General features: G+C 34.5%; 1 protein-coding gene and 1 long non-coding RNA gene across 3 annotated transcripts; one reads left to right on the forward strand and one right to left on the reverse strand.

Annotated features, from left to right (window-relative positions):
- The first annotated feature begins 606 nt into the window (after positions 1 to 606).
- On the forward strand, positions 607 to 3,306 carry LOC110927636. Its single transcript, XR_002585783.2, has 2 exons — positions 607 to 934; positions 3,137 to 3,306. It is a non-coding gene; the product is annotated as an uncharacterized LOC110927636 (long non-coding RNA).
- Positions 3,307 to 10,967: 7,661 nt separating this feature from the next.
- LOC110928895 (probable protein phosphatase 2C 59) lies at positions 10,968 to 12,648 on the reverse strand. 2 transcript variants are annotated; one of them, XM_022171948.2, is made up of 4 exons: positions 12,470 to 12,648; positions 12,333 to 12,380; positions 11,196 to 12,075; positions 10,968 to 11,115 (listed from the first exon to the last, which is right to left on the reverse strand). In XM_022171948.2, the coding sequence occupies exons 1-3, from the start codon at positions 12,628 to 12,630 to the stop codon at positions 11,199 to 11,201; spliced, it is 1,086 nt and encodes a 361-aa protein (XP_022027640.1). In that variant the 5' UTR covers positions 12,631 to 12,648; the 3' UTR covers positions 10,968 to 11,115; positions 11,196 to 11,198. The 2 variants fall into 2 exon arrangements, with proteins under 2 accessions (XP_022027640.1, XP_022027639.1); XM_022171947.2 differs by having other exon boundaries at positions 10,968 to 12,075.
- Between the last annotated feature and the right edge of the window lie 5,366 nt (positions 12,649 to 18,014).

An 18,014-nucleotide genomic window follows, 5' to 3' on the forward strand; every position in this document is an offset into this window, starting at 1 on the left:
TGTATTTTCATATTACTGTCCGTATTGTATTAAAGCGTGTTTATATTATAATTGTGTGTTTATACTTAAATTTCAATAAATAAAGTCATTATGATGTTTAGAAAAGCCTTATTATGCTATGGGTTGTAATTAGTATGTGTAAATTACTGTATCGCGTAGCAATAAAATACCTGATACGAACATTGATGACAACCGGGTTAACATTATATATAAATATATATGTGTGTGTGTTTTAATGATTTACGATAATTTATAGATCGTGAAAACGACAAGGATTCGCGAGTGAATCGATTTACGCGAATTAAAGGCACACCGCAAGGGCACGGGCTAACTAATCCTAATCAGAAAATCATTATTATTTTTAGTATAAAAATAATTATTTTAACTTTGAAAATATATTATCATAAAATTTGCGAGCGAATACAAAAATTTGACGCAAGAACGGACTGAAACAGAGTAGTGTATGCGATATTGGATAAGGAGGTAAGGAGCCAATCCGTGAGCCTACTCCATAAGCCCAAGCATAAAACCCAAGCCTAAGCCCATGGCTCAAGAAGTCCCTATTAATACCCTCATCATGTTCATTTCTTCTCCATTTTTACCTTCATCATCTCTCTCTACACTCTCAGTTCTCTCTACTCTCTCCCTTTATAGAAGATCCGGCTAACCTCCGGTGACCTTTCCGGTGATTTTTTTGGCAAAGTTTTCAGGTGAGTGAACTCACATTTCCTACTAACTTCGATGTTCCTGTTTGCATGGCGATGTTAGTTTTCGCTAACTCAGAGCGGTTTGAGCTCTAGAGCAACTCCAATGAGAGTTCCGACCAAATTCCGGCGAGTTTGTTTTCAAGTTCTCTCTTTATGTATGTCAAGATCAGGACTTTAGGAGCCTCTATGCAAGTTTTAGGGTCAATCTATTTTCAGGAAAAATTCAGGTAAGATCCTTAGTTAAGATTCATCTTGCTTTGCTTTTAAATCTTGTTTTTAAGCAAGTTGTTCACAAAACTAATGGAATTTTTCACGAAGTCAACAAAAACAAGGAAACATTTGATTTAAATGATTTAGATGGTTTGTTCATATAGATATGGGTCGTAGGTGGGGATGGGCTTTTCTCCCAAATACTCATATTCGTACCCGTATCGTACCGTACCGTACCGTACCTGTACCGACATGTATCGGTATCCTGTTTTATTGATTTTGTTATTTGGTAATGGTACGGGTACGGGTACTGGTACCGAATTTTATATAGACCTTTAAAAGTTTTTTATGTTATGTTTTATTTCGTATTATGGTATTTATAGTACTCGTATTGATTTTACCTATATTGCACCCGTATCATATTGGTACTCGTACCAATTTTACCTATTTGGTACTCGTACTATATTGGTACTCATGTCAATTTTACCTATTTAGTATCCGTACGAGTGCTCAAAAACTAAATAAAAACAAAATGGTACCAAAACGGGTACCGTACTGAAATACCCGTACCGTACCTATATATTTGGTACGGTATTTGGTACCCAAATTTGTTAAAATTCGATACCTGTATTTTCGGTACCGATACGGGTATGGGTACGAGTACTGTATCAATCCCATCCCTAGTCATAGGTATATGCCATGCGTGTAAGTGTTCTTGTTGTTTGAAAATGATGCTTGAAATGTGTTAGATTAAAAATGCAAACATGGTTTCATTAGGGGATATATCAAATCTAATTTTTGAGATTTTTTATGTTTGAAAGTACTTTATTAATTGCATGTATGAAATCATCTTGTTTAGATACATTGGATGAACGTTTGGTGTTCGAAATGCTTTCAAATGATTAGAATTATACATGCATGTAAATAATGATTTAAGATCTGGTTATATGATTTAATGTTATTTTACATATTATAAACAGATCTCATAATAAATTTAAAGTAGTATTGATTTTGGGGTGTTTGGATATGCGTACTATGCTTGAAATATGGTGAAAATGGTAGATTTAATCATGGAAATGGATGTTATTTGTAGATATGATGATATAAACATGTTATTTTGCATCTATAATACTAATTATGAAGTATGGATTTGATTGTGATGATTGAGCATGCATACAAAGTTATTTTAGGCTTAAAAGGGTCGTAAAAATGTTAATTTTCAGTATAAAAGATGCTTATGTGATGGAACTGGTTTAGGACGGAAAGTTAGATGTATTATATATCTAATAAATAGTTCCTAAGGTGCAAAAATGATCATGTTTTGATTTTGTGCTTATATGGAATGTGTGTTATGGATTGTTGTATGTATACGTATACTTATGTTATCAAGTGTGTGTATATATATATATATATATATGTGTGTGTGTTTGTTTGTAGTTGTTATATAAAAAGGTGTTAGATAAAACTTTTATAAACTTACTGTCCACCACTTATAAATTGATTAACATGTCATAGTCACCAACTAGTGATCCAAATTTATGGGTTAATGAAATAAAATGTTTTGGGGGTCTAATAAGTTGAGTGAACAACTTCCATAGTATACTTTTAGTTGGATTCTAAAGTGTCCCTCGTATATAGGGCGCTTTAGGGTTGAATGTCTATTTTACGGGCTTAATTGATAACTTCATTATGCACCCAAACACGCAACCCCCTTTTGAATTAATGTTTTACAATTTTTGTGGGAAGAACATGTTTTATTGTTTATTCAAATGACATGACTATAGACAACATTATAAGGTAATACATGATTGGTCTTGAGAAAAGGAAATGTGTGTCCCCCCTAAGAAGGTGTGTGTGAATCCTTTCGAGGAAAAGAAGCATGGGAATATGTCCCCGTCGCCGTAATCAATAGCCTTTGTAAGGGTACAGGGTATAGATCTATCGGGTTTGATAACCCACTCTTGTGAATAGTCGTTTTGGTCAATATTTAACGAGAGAATATATGTTGAAAGAAAATGTGGGACGAAAAGAAGTCTTGTATTGATTATGGGCTCATGGTTGTGAATAATTTATCATATTTCTTAGAAGCTTACGATATTACCACTTGGTTTAAAGTCGTCATGTGTTTTAAATGGAAATTAACTTATCATAATGTTAAATTGAGTTGAACTTTTAAACTCACCAACCTTGTATTCACACTTTTTAAGCGTGTTTTTCAGGTACCTAGTGACTTCAGAATTTGAAACGGGTTTTTGGCAACCTAATGCCTTCGGGCATGATGTTTTAAGACAATGAATATTTTGTAGGTTGATCCACATAATGGGTCCTTTTCCCAACTAAACACCTTAAACTTTTAATTATGAATGACTATAAAAGATAATTTGATTCTTAATGCTGATAAACTTATATTTATGGTTGCCAACATCCATCACCACCATGCGCCTCTTTCGCTGCAATTTTTAGGGAGTGACAACCACTAGTTAATAACATGTTGATCTCTTCAATACCTGGGCAATCTCTTATCTTTAGACGATGGATATGTATAACCTGTTGAACCACAGTATTTGAGAACACTACTTTCAATTGAGAACATTCACTAAGAACCAAAGTCTTAAGGTTCAAGAAGCCAACGGTTTGCATGAGGGTTTCAAGTTTGTTTCATCTTAAAACCAAACTACCATGAAGGTGATGCATGCTAATGCTTGACATCCTGATTTGATCTAGATGCTCCATAGTATTGTCTTTCATCATGATTGAGAGCTTTTACTATAACTAAAACCTCTTCAATTACTGGGTTAATGGCTAGCTTATCAGAAGACAATACAAAGCTATCATAACCATAGAAACACTTTAGAATTTCAAGGTTTGGAATTATTCGAAAACCAATATAAACTTGTAATGCACTAGAGTTGAGGATTCTTCTATCCATTAAAACACATATAAGGTTGCCTTGTTTTGGAATGAAGATTTTTAAAGTATCATCCCTGACTTGAGTGACATCGTCATCTACAACATCATCTTTAAAGCAAAATTTTAGCGTGGTTAATTCTTTCAAAGTGAAGTTTCTCTATGAGATCTCCTATCATCTCATTGCACCATGGCATATATGCATCTTCATCCATATGGACAACCTATGATTTTACATCTATGATTAACTCCTTTAGTGAAGAGAGTTCACTTATCAGAAGATGACTCAAAGAACTATCTCCATTGATAGATACCATCAATCACCTCAAATGTTTAAACCTTTTGATTATAAAACCACGTATATCAAGAACTTCAAGCATATGAACAAGACCTTCAATTTTTAATGGAAGCTCTTTTGACATAGCACATCCATTGACATAAAGAACTTTAAGCCTTTGTATGTTGCTCATAGAAGGCATTGACTCGAGTCCGGTTTTGTAGAGGTCCAAAACAAGCAACTTTTGCATATGCTCAAAAAACGACCTCGAAATGGTTTTCAGCTTTGGATTATTTTGTAGAAAAAGTGTTGTAAGTTTTTATCAATGTAGCTTAGTAGGTAAAACATTAATTCCACTATTAGCCAAAGAGATCCAGTGTGTACCTTCGCAATCATTATTGAGTAGTTTTTCAAGAGCTTCTTGTCCTACTAAACACTTAGAATTGATCATGTTCTTGTAATATCTTCAGTGTTGTTACCCTAAATACTCTATCATTGGTAACATATTTGCTAATTTCAACCTTCATTATGTAAAGAAATTGCTAAGAGATTATCCACTATGTCTTGCCTAGTCACACTTTTACTTTTGAGAATACCGTATTCAAGAAGTTTATGAGTTGTCTAGCAATCAAATAAGCAACCTATACAACATGGCGCCATCTAGAAATTATAATCTGGTGCATCAACACGACGTGGGGGACATCTTACACATCTTATCAGCTAGAAAGTATAACTTTATATATCCACACAACGTGGAGGACATATTAAACGTTTGCTTCAATGTAGACTAGGTAACAACTCTTCTTGAAATCGACAGAATTGCCCTGTTCATTAACCGTGAAGCTTTGCTTATCTGATTCTCGTAGGAATTTGAAATTCCACTCGCACCTCTTTCAACTGAACTATTTAGACACTAAAACTAATAAGTATTATGTATCACATCTTGCAATATGTTTAACATTTTTGAAAGATTCTTAAACCAAAATCACCATTACGTTGTTAAGATTATAACCATATAAAATTTTTGGAAATAACCTTCAAAAAGTTGATGAACAAAGTACAAGAACAAAAGGGTGTATAAAATAAACTTGAAGTAAGCAATCGTTTACAAGACTTGTTCAAAAGAGCTTAGATTCATCATGTTTTGATGAATCCCATTAGTTTATAATAACAAGGTTAATATAGTGGTTTGATGAGGAGAAATTGGTGAAAAACACTGAAAATAACTAAACAAAAATCAGTACCGAAAAACCTAAAAGAAAGCTCTAAGCATTAAAACCCTAACTATAGGTCTTGAAATATTCTAAAATTTGTACAGTACCTTTGGGATGTCAAGACAATATTTTTTAAGTGTCTAGTTTTATAATAATATTTATTAGTCATAAAAAGATACTTTACCAAATTTCAAGAGAATCCGAGTTGAGGAGCTGTGGTTTTAAATAAGGGCTTTAAATTACGTTTTAAAGACTTTTATTTACATTTTCTTAACAAAAACACTAAAAATATGAAAAATAATATTCTTTCCAGAAGTTTATGAATTCAGAAAAGATTTTGGGAATTTTGTGGAATTATTTGGTCATTGGAATAATTTATAATGAATTTAGGGGATAAACAAGTATTTAAATCAACTTCTATTTCCAAACCGACATCCATAAACTATAGAAATAAACGGTAAAACCGGTAAAATAACAAGTATCGAGAGGTAACCCACATGCCTCGAAGATAGTCATATTTCTGAAACTTCATGGTATGGATATTTGGAAACCTATAAGTATAAAACGTAAGTTGTAGTTTCAGAAATAAACGTTAACAAGTTTCGTTGTAAAAACAATCACCAACCACTAGCCTTATCAACACTATATACACTTGGTTTAGGGTAGAAGTCCTAACATGTCTCATTCGGATTAGATCCGAGGTCTTATTAGTGCCTCTCGCTTTGTAGAAATCGTGTAGTGTCGTACGCTTAGCAGAAGTCTTCGGGTAGAAGCAGGAACATGAATTTTGTGAGTTCACGGCCCTTTTTTACTTGTTTTATACTTCGCGGGAGAAACATGCTTAGTTTGTAATTAATTATGCAATTTATATGAAACGTGCTAATTGTTTGATGATTGATTTTTCATACTCGTACATGCAGATTTAGTCACAAAAACACGTAAGATATCCATATGATTTGGAGATGAAATGAACTTAGTTTATGATTAACTATTCAAATGACATGAATGTGCTAATTGCATCATGGGTGATTTTCCATACTCGTACATGCATATTTAGTTACAAAAACACGTAAGCTATCCACATGATTTGGAGATAAAACGACCTTACTTTATGATTAAATATACAAGTGACATGGAACATGCTAATTGCATCATGGATGGTTTTCCATACTTGTACATGCATAATAGTCAATAGAAACCCGTAGGGTGTTCATATGATAATACATGATAATACGTAAGCTTGATCTTGATTGTATTACAGACATGAAATGTAACATTACCACAGAACGTCCTCTACTTAGTATAACCACTAACTAGTATAACCATGGATATTCTGAAAAGATCTATTTGGTTTGACAAACCCTTCATGGTTAGTCGCGCTAACTTGTCCAGTATGGTAATAAATGCATGATATCCATAACGTTTTGTATTTCTGGTGAACATTGGTTTAGGGGCAAAAATAGCGTCAGTGTTTGGTTATACGACCCATGGTAATTACAACATTATTCATCTTTGCTAGCTTAACAATAAGATCACTCAGGATATGTGTATCCGGTGTATGAAATGATTAAAAACTGATAGAAACCATTAAAGTTATGGTTGACGAAGTTTGTCGACATAGGTGTTATGTCTTACATTGATCTATATGCCAAGTAAAAAAAGATATAGGTATTATGTCTTTTGTTGGTCTATATGTTGGTTTATTAAAGATATAGGTATTATGTCTTTCACAGGTAAGTATGTCGGGTTATTAAAGATATTGGTATCATATTTTTGACGAGTAATTATGTCGGGTTATTAAATGATACATGCATTACCTCTTTTATGGGTATATGTATTATGACTTTCGTGGTAAGTATATACATTTTTCAAGGATATATTTATTAACAAGTATGATTGGTTTTCAAAGATATGTTAATCTTATCTTTTCAAAAGACAAAAGACGAGTATGTTGGATTACAAAGATGTGTCTATTATACATTTTAATGATGATCTTTTCAAACATAAAAGGAAAATGATTTACATTATGTCGAACAAAACCTATGAACTCACTAACTTTATGTTGACATTTTTAAGCATGTTTTTCAAGTAACGTTTAACTATGGCATGGTTGGAAATAGGCGAAATGTTCGAAACCTTAGAAGGTCGAGACCTTGACATGTTCAAGATAGGCTTTTAGATTGAACAACTACCTTGAAGGTGTATAGCTGACTTGGCGTTCAGCATTCCACAAACCTTAGTTATATATTCAGCTGCATATATAATGATACCAAGTCATGCCCAACTATAACTTGTGGGTGTGACATAACCCTACATCTATAATCGCGTACCATGTGTGCAAACGATAACAAATCCTCAATATAACCCAATATCAATAATCACGTACCATATGTGTAAGCAGTAACAAATGCTTAATGTAACCCCACATCTATAATCACGTCCCAAATGATAAATGAATACCTAAATGATGTACCAGATACTCAATGTATACCTACATCTAGAATCACATACCATGTGTGCAAGCAGTAACAAATACTCAATGTAATAATCATGTACCATGTGTTAAAGCAGTCACAAATGCTCAATGTAATGTTACATCTATTATTATGCACCAAATGATCAATGAATAACTAAATCATATACCAGATACTTAATGTATATCTAAATCTAGAATCACGTATCAAATACACAATGAATACCTAAATCACGTACCAGATACTCACTGTATACCTAAATATAGAATCACGTATCAAATACATAACGAAGACCAAAATTACGTCCCAGATGCTCAATGCATACCTAAATTTAAAATCACATATCAGATATACAATGAATCCCTAAATCTAGAATCATTTTCATCAGTCTTTTTTATAGAAGGTTTGTCATTGTTCTTCTTTGTTTCGAAATTTTCTAGCAACTGTTAAATTCATTTTCACATAATTCAACCAAAGAAACTACGTAGTGTACTTACCTCCATTTGTTAGGACCATTGGTATTTAAGATATCATGTTTGGGTGTCTTGGATAGGTTTTAGAAGTCTAGGGTTAAACCATAAAAGCTTAATAGTTGTTTTACACTTTGGCAGCGCATTTATATCACTTGCATATTTATAAATACGCGACTTGCATATTTATGAAAACGTAGGTAACTGAACCTATAAATAGTAAGTGTGCACCCTAGGGTTTGGAGAGGTCTTAAGTGTGTGTTTTTGAAGGTGTAAACGGGTTTTGGAGCTTATTGTGTGAATCCAGGAGCTGATTTGTAATATCATTTGGGATCTATGTCATTTTATGTTTTCTTGAGTATTGGTTTCCTTTTTTCATCTAGTTTCTAGTAGATCTATCTCATTTTCATCTTATTTCTTTTGTTTTTTGTTAGTTTATACACATTCAAACACCTAACTAATACATGTTTGTGTGTAAATCAATGATTATCACTGTGATCCGTAGTAATTGGGACTTACATCATCTTTTTTTTTTCGAAGGCTCCATTTCATATTTATCTGATTGTGAAGGTTGTTTATTTCTACCTGTGAAACTTAATGACGTACTTTAGATATATAGAATAACATAATGCACTTATGTTGATATTTTAAGTGAACAATCCATGCATATTTCGTGTTGAGAAGATGAATGAGCGATTTAGGTTTTTGCAAATTCCTAATTTTGATTTTGAATAATGAAGAGAATGAAGAGATGGTTTTGTTTAAAGAGATGGGTTTTCAATTTTTATGACGAAAATGCCTTTTTTCCATTTGTTCTTTCAATAGTAGAATGGTTTAATTTACGTAATTGCTACCTCGTCTTTTTGAGCCATAGATCTTGCAATCGACGACCCATGTTGTCCTATAGCCTTTGCACGGTATAATCATCCCCTAAAACATAATGTATAATTTTTTAAAGCCTTAAAACCTTTCAAATCCCCGAATCTCTTGGAACTCTCGTATTTTGCCCATCACTTAAAAAATTAGTGAAGGAGATACAATGTTATTGATAAAAGAAAATTGACTAAAGTTATCTTACAAAGTGTCGAAATCTATGAAGGGTACAAGGACACAATGGATCGCAAATATGATAAATAGCCGAGAAATATAACTTAATGTCGAGTGAAAAAAACATGTTAAGTCGCAAAAGACATAATGACGCAAACAAAGAAAAGACACAATGAATTGAGACTTCTTAATTTTAGGAGACTAATATGTATTTGGAATAAGTATAATGTACTTCACGGCTTAACGTACGTTAACGTACGCGACAAATTTACGCACGTTAATATGAAAATCACGCACGTACAAAACTGATAAAACCTAATCACGCTTTCAGCAACTTGGATATAATCACGCATACATGTGTGTAATCACGCATGGGATTTTGATCAAATATATAATCACGCACGTTATAAACTTAATCACGCATGTTGTTTTTCGTCGCATACGTTAACGTACGTTAAGCAGTTTTGTACGTTAACCTTTCTCTATGTATTTGAACCTTACCCAATAAAATTAACTCTTTTTAGGATTGATATGAATTAAAAGAGTTTTTTAATAGGTTAGACCGGTGAACACGCTTTCAAGTGATTAACACAACCCATTTACTAGGTTTGCATTTGAACACCCTCTACTTTTATAGAACATATATTTCAAGTCTAACATGATTTTTGTCCTTAGGTGTTGAAGATGTATGGTCCGGAACCCGACACAAGTAGATAAAATACTGTACCTGAATTATTAAAAGTAAACCCAAAATAATCCACACTAATTCACGTACTATTTTGTTACACAATCGTGAGAAAGGTAATGTTTATCCCTGATGAATGGAATTTGAGATGTCACTATCAAAACATGTGGTATCCCTGATGCATACCATGTGGGACCACATCACGTGATAGTGACATCAACCGTAAATTCCCTCCAATAAATAGTTAATGCAAAGTAATATTCAGGTATGATACTCTCACAACTTTCACTTTTACACTTTATACATTTTATCTCCGATCAAATACTTATTTTCATGGCAGATGGTGATTACATGAGGACCTCTCTTCCAGTGGTGAAGCTCATGGTGTCCTATTTTGAAGCAATCACGTCGAAGAAAGAGGCAAGTTGAACAATATTTGGTCAGAAGGTTGTAAGTTGAAGCAATCTAGAAGCCAATATTTCGGTGACGAGATTTCATTCTTCATTTGACAGCATCCAGATCCGAAGAGGCGACCGAAACATGGAAGCTGATATTCCACCACAATCGTCACAGAACGCCACCTACCAGTGCTCCCACAACAGGCGCCATAGTTCCACCATTAGCAACGTCTCCTAACTCCTCGGCACCTGTTTTCAGTCTTGCGTTCTCCGTCGTAATGACTAGAATGGAAAAACTACCACAAACAAGCCATATACCAACTACTGTTGTTCCAGACATCCTTGTCCATGGCACAAGCTATCTTTAACCACTGGCGCTACCACAAACACAAACGCAACAACTCCTCCTTTCTGGTTCTTTAGAAACCCGACCCGAGTGAGCTTCTGGTTCTTTAGGAACAGGCCAAGACAAGGATACTCTTATCATTGCTTGACATTTATATAAGGAACAAAACAATGAAACATAACTAACATGCAAACTCGTGACTTCCATATCGAGAAACGAACACAACCAAAACTTAAAACAAAATACAAAGTTGCCTGCCTATAAGCCACAACCAAAAGAGACAAATGTATTTCTTTCATAAGCTCATACAAAAAGAGTAGAGAAATTTGCATTAATTGTACACTTATTATGTTTTCAACGCACACGGAACACCTACACCACTGAACACAGTAGAAAGTTGGTCAGTAAAGCCAGCCAATCTATTAAAAACAAATACGAAATCTCTATTGAGCACACTTACGTTTCAATGGGAAGTCGAGCCACTAGCTTCATTCTCCAAGAAACGAACAACCACTACCGTAATATTATCAGCACTACCTCTCTCAGAAGCTTCCTGCACCAGCCTTTTTGACGCATCTTCTGGGCTCTCAATCGGTTTCACCATCGCAACTGCTTCATCATTCGTCACAACATCCCACAGACCGTCACTAGCAAGGATCAAAAACTCCAGCGAGTTATCAACTTTCTCCTCTTGAATCTCTGGGTCAGCCACCACATACTGCTTCAACAACTTATCACCAAACGCACGAGAAACAGCAAGAACGCCACCAACTCTCCACGTTCCAGCCCACATCACAAACCCGCCAGCATCCTCAATCCTCTGTCGTTCATCACTTTGATCCGGCTTATGGTCACGAGAAACAGCAAACGCTTTACCACCCCTGGAGATAACAGCGCGTGAGTCACCAACGTTTGCCACCAACAAACGGTCGCCAACTAGAATAGCTGTCGAAGCAGTTGATCCAGCATCTCGGTTCTGATTGTTCTCTGATTTCAGAAACTCCGTGTCCGTATGACTGTACGCATCAGATATAGCTGCTTTCGTATCCGATATAAACTTCGGATGCTTAATCAGAGTATTAAAAAGATGATGCTTCACATATTCCGCAGCGCGAGCACCGCCATGACCATCAAACACTCCAAACAAACCAATCATTTCACCATCTACACAATCGATTCTCGCTTCATAAAAATCCTCCATCGAAGATCTCTTTCCGGGAGAGCTTGCAAACCCATAGCTAAACTTTGAGTCTTCGCTCACACCACCACCACTGTCCGGGGAATCACCATTAGATTGACCCGGGATCGCAGACGTTATCGAATCCAGATAGCCCATATTCCTATAAAAACAAGGTTCAATCTTAAATCAATATCCAAACAAAAGCTGATCAAACAAAACAAATGCCTTATTTAGCTAATCCTTTAAACAAAAAATTGTACAAATCCAACTTCATATTATCTTTGCAAATTTAACACAAGTCAAAGGATACAACGATGAATCTACATATTAATATTAATAGATCAACATTAAAACAACAAGATTTACTTTCCGTAAAATATGAAATTACAAGGAACAGATTAGCGAAGAAAGAATTACCTGTTTTGAGATGAATCTGCAACAGGGTTAAGATGAATCGGCGTGAATCTGAAAAGGGGATCGGAAAATGATAAGAAGAAAACCTAAAATTATGCAAACAATATTGATATATATATATGCGGATAGAAAATTGTTACATGGTTGCGCCTATCGATGTTGAGATCTGATCCCAAAAATCGGAGAGAATATGATTGATTGGATTCAAGAAAGAAATATCTATTTGTGGAGCTAGGTCAAAAGGTTGACATTTTGACTTTTGTATTTGCTCCTCTTCTCCTATAAAAGGCCAACCATTCATTATCCAATTTGCCCTTTTTTATTGTTTTGTAAAATAACACTTATATTTTTTAACTTTTGAAAATTACACCGGTTGTCCATCAGGTTTGACACTTTGTTACTCAGATAGTCCCTGAAGTGGATGAAGGTTAGTTTTCTCTGTTAAGTCCATCTGAAATTACATATTTACCCCTCCCTATAAAAAAGTAAAAACCAATATGGATTATTAAAAGTGTGGGCCCACCTTATTCACCCCTCCGTTAGACCGCGGGGTGTGGGCTTGGGTTTGGGGCGTGGGAACCAACCCAACACCGCTTTAGACACACCAGGCTAGCCAGGGTTACGGCTTTGCCCCTCTAGCGTGGCTATGAAGCCTGGCGTGGGGCGGGTTGGCTAGATGATGTGGATGGCTGGGATTGGCTAGCAAAATATGACCGTTACCCATAGCCGTTTAGGCTAGCTGTTGGCCATGGCGGTAAGGGCTGTCACACCCTGACTTTTGCGGAAGAGTATTATGTGTGACTTGCTTAATATCATTGCATTCAATTATGCCAAACAACTAAATGATAGAAACCATGCTGTTCATCCATTACTAAGTTTCAAGATATTACAACCCACATTGTTTAATACCAATAAAGACTTTGAGTTTAAAATACAAACCTGTAGGATCGTTTGCACGACCAAAACGAGTCGTTCAGAAGAGTTCTAATCAATATGAAAGGCGGAAACAGACGTATTGATGTTGAAACAGCTTGATATACACATTAACTGTCTTGTTTATTGATAAAACAACGTTTTACAGGCTAGAGACACTTCGGCAGCACCTCGGCACCGGAATTAGAACGTCTACAAATGAAAGACCAAGCACACATATTTATAGGCAAGTCATTTCGTGCGAAATGGATATCTGCCTATTTCGTACGAAATGGACATGTTCCATTTCGTACGAAATGGCATTTCCATTTCGTGCGAAATGGCTGCATCTCATATGTTTCTCGTTTTTTCGATCTTCGTGCCCTGATCTATCATACTAGTTACAAGACTCGATACAAGACGAAGTCAACAGACATATGCACCAACAGACTCCCCCTTGGATGTTGACGAAGTCTTCGGTACGAGTCTTCAGCATGTCGACTCTTCAGTCTTGATCAGTCTTCTCATTCTTATCCAAAATATTCTCCATTGTACGTATCCTCAATCTCTAACTCCTCATTGTCTTCAGAATCTCACCCTGACTATTCCTGGATTGCAACCTGGCTCTCCAAAAACTTTATCAGGTCTTTTGATTCGTTAAGTTCTTCAGCATCTGTAGCTTCTGTCTTAAGTATTGTTCCAGGATCTGAATCTGGTTCTAACATCTTCAGACTCCCCCTATCAATAAGCTGGGATCGCAGTCTGGAATTCGCTATCGCCTTAAGATCGTATCCTGGCTCAAAATCTGCTCAAGTTTTCACAGGATCTGAGACATCTCCTGGCTCTCCGTAGCAACAGGATCAGAAACCTGGCTGTAACCTACACAATCCTCTACCACTTGTAAAATAAACAATTTTGACATTGATAAGCTTCTTGAATTTGTAACATTCAAAATTTTGATTCAAATTCATGAACCATCTAATCATTTCAAAATTATTTCACATCTCAAATAAACTCTCCCCAAACTGTTCATCATGTTTAGCACTCGAAACTTTGAAAATTAGCTTTTCATCATCAGTTGTCGAAAATCTTTTTGTATTATTATTTTTTTAAATATGCTAAAACACATTCTTTTTGGATTTTGTTTTTAATGAAAAAACAGTATAGAAATATTTACAGATAATATTTTTGTGAGTTTGTATAAGAGGATCATATCAGTTTATGAGACAAATCACTAACACCGTTAAGCTTTAAACATTTTAAGTTCTAAACAATTTACTTAGATTGTCAGTATACTGATCCAGATTAAATTTTCACACAAAGTTCAACTGTTTCGAGATACGGGATTAGTGTTTTAAAGACTTAAACTTATTCGCGTGTACCACCTCAGAATATACTCCCGTATCCAGACTCCTATATTCAGTCTTACAGGTGAGTGTACACTAATGATATCTGTAAACGGGTAAATGCGAAACCATGAGAGCTCAGGTTAGAACTTCCGTTCAGACAAAGAGATGATGGCTCGTCTTTAAGTGTGTCCCGTTTGGGGATCTTTTCTTCAACAACACATGATTAGCATTTTTCAATGTTTCATCATTTTTTATGCTGATGGCAAGCTTTAAGATTAAAGCAGTGCAGAGCATTATACGAGGACTAGGCTATTGCTTCCACAAAATCAGAAGTCCAGGTATAATACCCCAGATATCATCACGCACAAAGACCTAGTATGTCAGAAATAGAAAGCCCTTCAAACAAGATTTCGGGGGTTACCCATATATCCGAGAGATGTTCCCCATGAGATAAGCAAGTTTGATATTTTAGGTTTATATCTCGAAGACAATCTACTAAATGTATAAAAACCTACTGCATATCGTCAGTGAGATCGTTTATCACGTTTGACTTTCCAATTCTTTAGCGTGCTGTGATAATCCACTGATGTACTATCATTTCCTTTTTTTTCACAACAAAACTCAAATTTGATTTTTCAATGTTTTTGGCTTTTGAGATTTTTATCATGTTTTTGGATTTTTCAAATTTTAGAAATTTCTAAAAAAAAATTTACTCCCCCTAAAATCAAAATTATGTTTCAAATTTTGATTTTCTGGGAAAATTTGAAAACAAACTGTACAAAGAAAGTGACTAACTGATGAGATTAGCTTCAATTCGCCATCCACTTGGCGTAAACAATCAGAACTCTCCCTAACAACAAACTATTTTCCCATTATGATTTCAAAACACTTAAGTTTGTTTTAATCAAAATGGTTTTTCCGGAAAATAAGTTTTGTTGAAATTCACAAACCACTTGTAGGTTAGGGGTTTCATCACATTGTTTTTCAACCACTTGTAAGAAAGTTAAATCAAGTTCAACTTAATGACCTTGATTAACCACTTGTAGGAACAACCACTTGTATGTTCACTTATCAACCAATACCACTTGTAAGCTGAAATATGACAATGTTGAGATTTTTGAGAAAGATGCCGATTCCTGCTCCACGATTACCAACTTGGGAGCTCCGACAAGTCAGGATTTTTATTTAAAAAGATCCACCCAAGCCTGACGGTCCTTGGGTTTGCCAATTTTTTGTTTTGAATTTTCGTTTGACAATGATGGAAAGTTTGCATCATCCATTGTTGACACGGAATCATCACCTTTTACCTCAACAGATTGCTCCTCTAACTTTGATGAATCAGATTCATCGCCCGAACATGGCTCTTCTGACTTTGACGAGTCAGATTCATCGCCAAAACGTGGCTTTTTTGTTTCTGAAGAAACAAATTCATTGCCATCCTTTATTGGAACCCAATCCTTACTAGATTTAGGTTTGCCAAATTCATCAACGTGTGATGTGAACATCTTTTCACCATTTCTTTTATACGCAAAAACTTTGATAAAGACTTTATCTGAAAAATTAACTTTCTTTGATTTTTTATCAGTTTGATTAGTCAATTTTTCTTTCTTTATCTTCTCTTTTGTCCTCAGATTTGTATCTGATGAATTCGTTTTGCTTGACTTACCATTTTCTGTTGAGCAAATCGATTCATCAGAACTTTTATCTGAATCACTAGTTGTACCCGAGGACAAAATCTTTTCAAGATACTCCCTCGCTTTCTTTCTTTTCTTTCTCAGTCTATCTTTCTGCCCTTGTGATAATTTCACTTTCTATTCTTTCACTTTCTGTTCTTTGGGCTTTTCTTCAATTTTGACTGAGTTCTTCACCATTTTATGAGATTCAGCCCTCGATCTTCTCTTTGATCTCATTGGGCAATCTCTGGCAATATGACCTTTGATTTGACATTCATAGCATCTTCTTGTTTCAAAACTCTTACTCTGGCAGTTAACATCAATGTGTCCTTGAAAACCACATTTGTAGCACACCGTGTTATCGTACCATTCACCACTTTTAAACCAAACACTCAGATCATGGCATTGATTGGCCTTGTAATAATCCTTACTTCTCCTGTAAGCTTGATTTGACTTTTGAGCACTGTGGTCAAACCTGCACCACTTATTACCAACTTTTTGTGAGTTTTGATTTTTAACTTTTTGTAGTTTTTTATAATGATTGGATGATTGAACTGATGATCTTTTATTGTTGTTTTGAAAATTTTTCGATTTTTTAACATTTTGTTTTTGTTCTACATTCTTCTTAAAAGGTTTTTGCTTTGAGCATTCACCTCTTTCAGTAGATTGTAAAACTGTTTCTTGAAATTTTTCTTTTAATTTCAAAAAAAAATTCTTTTTCTCATCTTCATCATCAGATTTATCATCACAATCTTCAATTATGACTTTGTCATAATTTGTGACATTGTCACTTATTGGAATTTCATTGATCGGTTTTGGACATAAATGATCTAGTAATACTGACGAGGCCACAAAACCTTTCAATTTCTTTTCTAACTCACCAATTTTATTTTTAGCATTCTCAACTTCATTTTCAAGTTGAGTGATTTTCTCAAGATGAGAATTTATTGCTTTTTCATTTTCAATTTTATTTTTATCTAAAACAGATTTTTCATTTTCTAAAACTTTTATTTGACTTTGAAATTCTGTTTCTTTTTCTTTTAAAATTTTTTTTTCTAATTTTAGCCAAAAAACATCTTCTTTTTCTAAAATTTTTATTTTATTTTGAAGTTCTTTTTCATTTTCTTTTAAATTTTTGTTTTCCAATGTCAAACTCTCCACATCTTTCAGGAGTTTGACATTGTCTGCTCTAGATTTATCACATTTTGAGCACACAAGTTCAGATCTTGAAGTTTCAATTTTCTCGGATTCTTCATTCCTTGAAATTACCTCTGTGTCTATCTTGTATGTACCTGCATAAAAAATTTTAACAAAATCAAGAGGATTCATATTTTCGTCAATATAACAACCCCTCCTAATATCATATTTCATAACATATTTTGCTGCAAGACACATATATACTCTTCTTCTCATTTCAACCATCACATCCAAACTTATTTTTTCTAAGTTCTTTTCTGTTTCATTTATCAAATCCTTCTTTTTCTTGTCATTTTCATACTTGTGTGTTTTCAGCTCTCTGATAAATTCTTTTGGATAAAATTTCGAAAATCTAGAATCCTTTTTCAGATTAATCAAAAATTCATTCCACTCTGCAGGTAACGCGTCTGCAAATTTTGATATCTGTTCATCATTTGACATTCTTATCTTGTACCTTTTTAAATTGTCAATTAAGCTTTCATACCAGTTTTCCAACTCATCCAACTTTTCATCTTTCTTACATAAAAAACATTCAAATCTTTTAACCCAATCAT

The sequence above is a fragment of the Helianthus annuus genome, chromosome 3, assembly GCF_002127325.2.
Source record: "Helianthus annuus cultivar XRQ/B chromosome 3, HanXRQr2.0-SUNRISE, whole genome shotgun sequence".
NCBI lineage: Eukaryota > Viridiplantae > Streptophyta > Magnoliopsida > Asterales > Asteraceae > Helianthus > Helianthus annuus.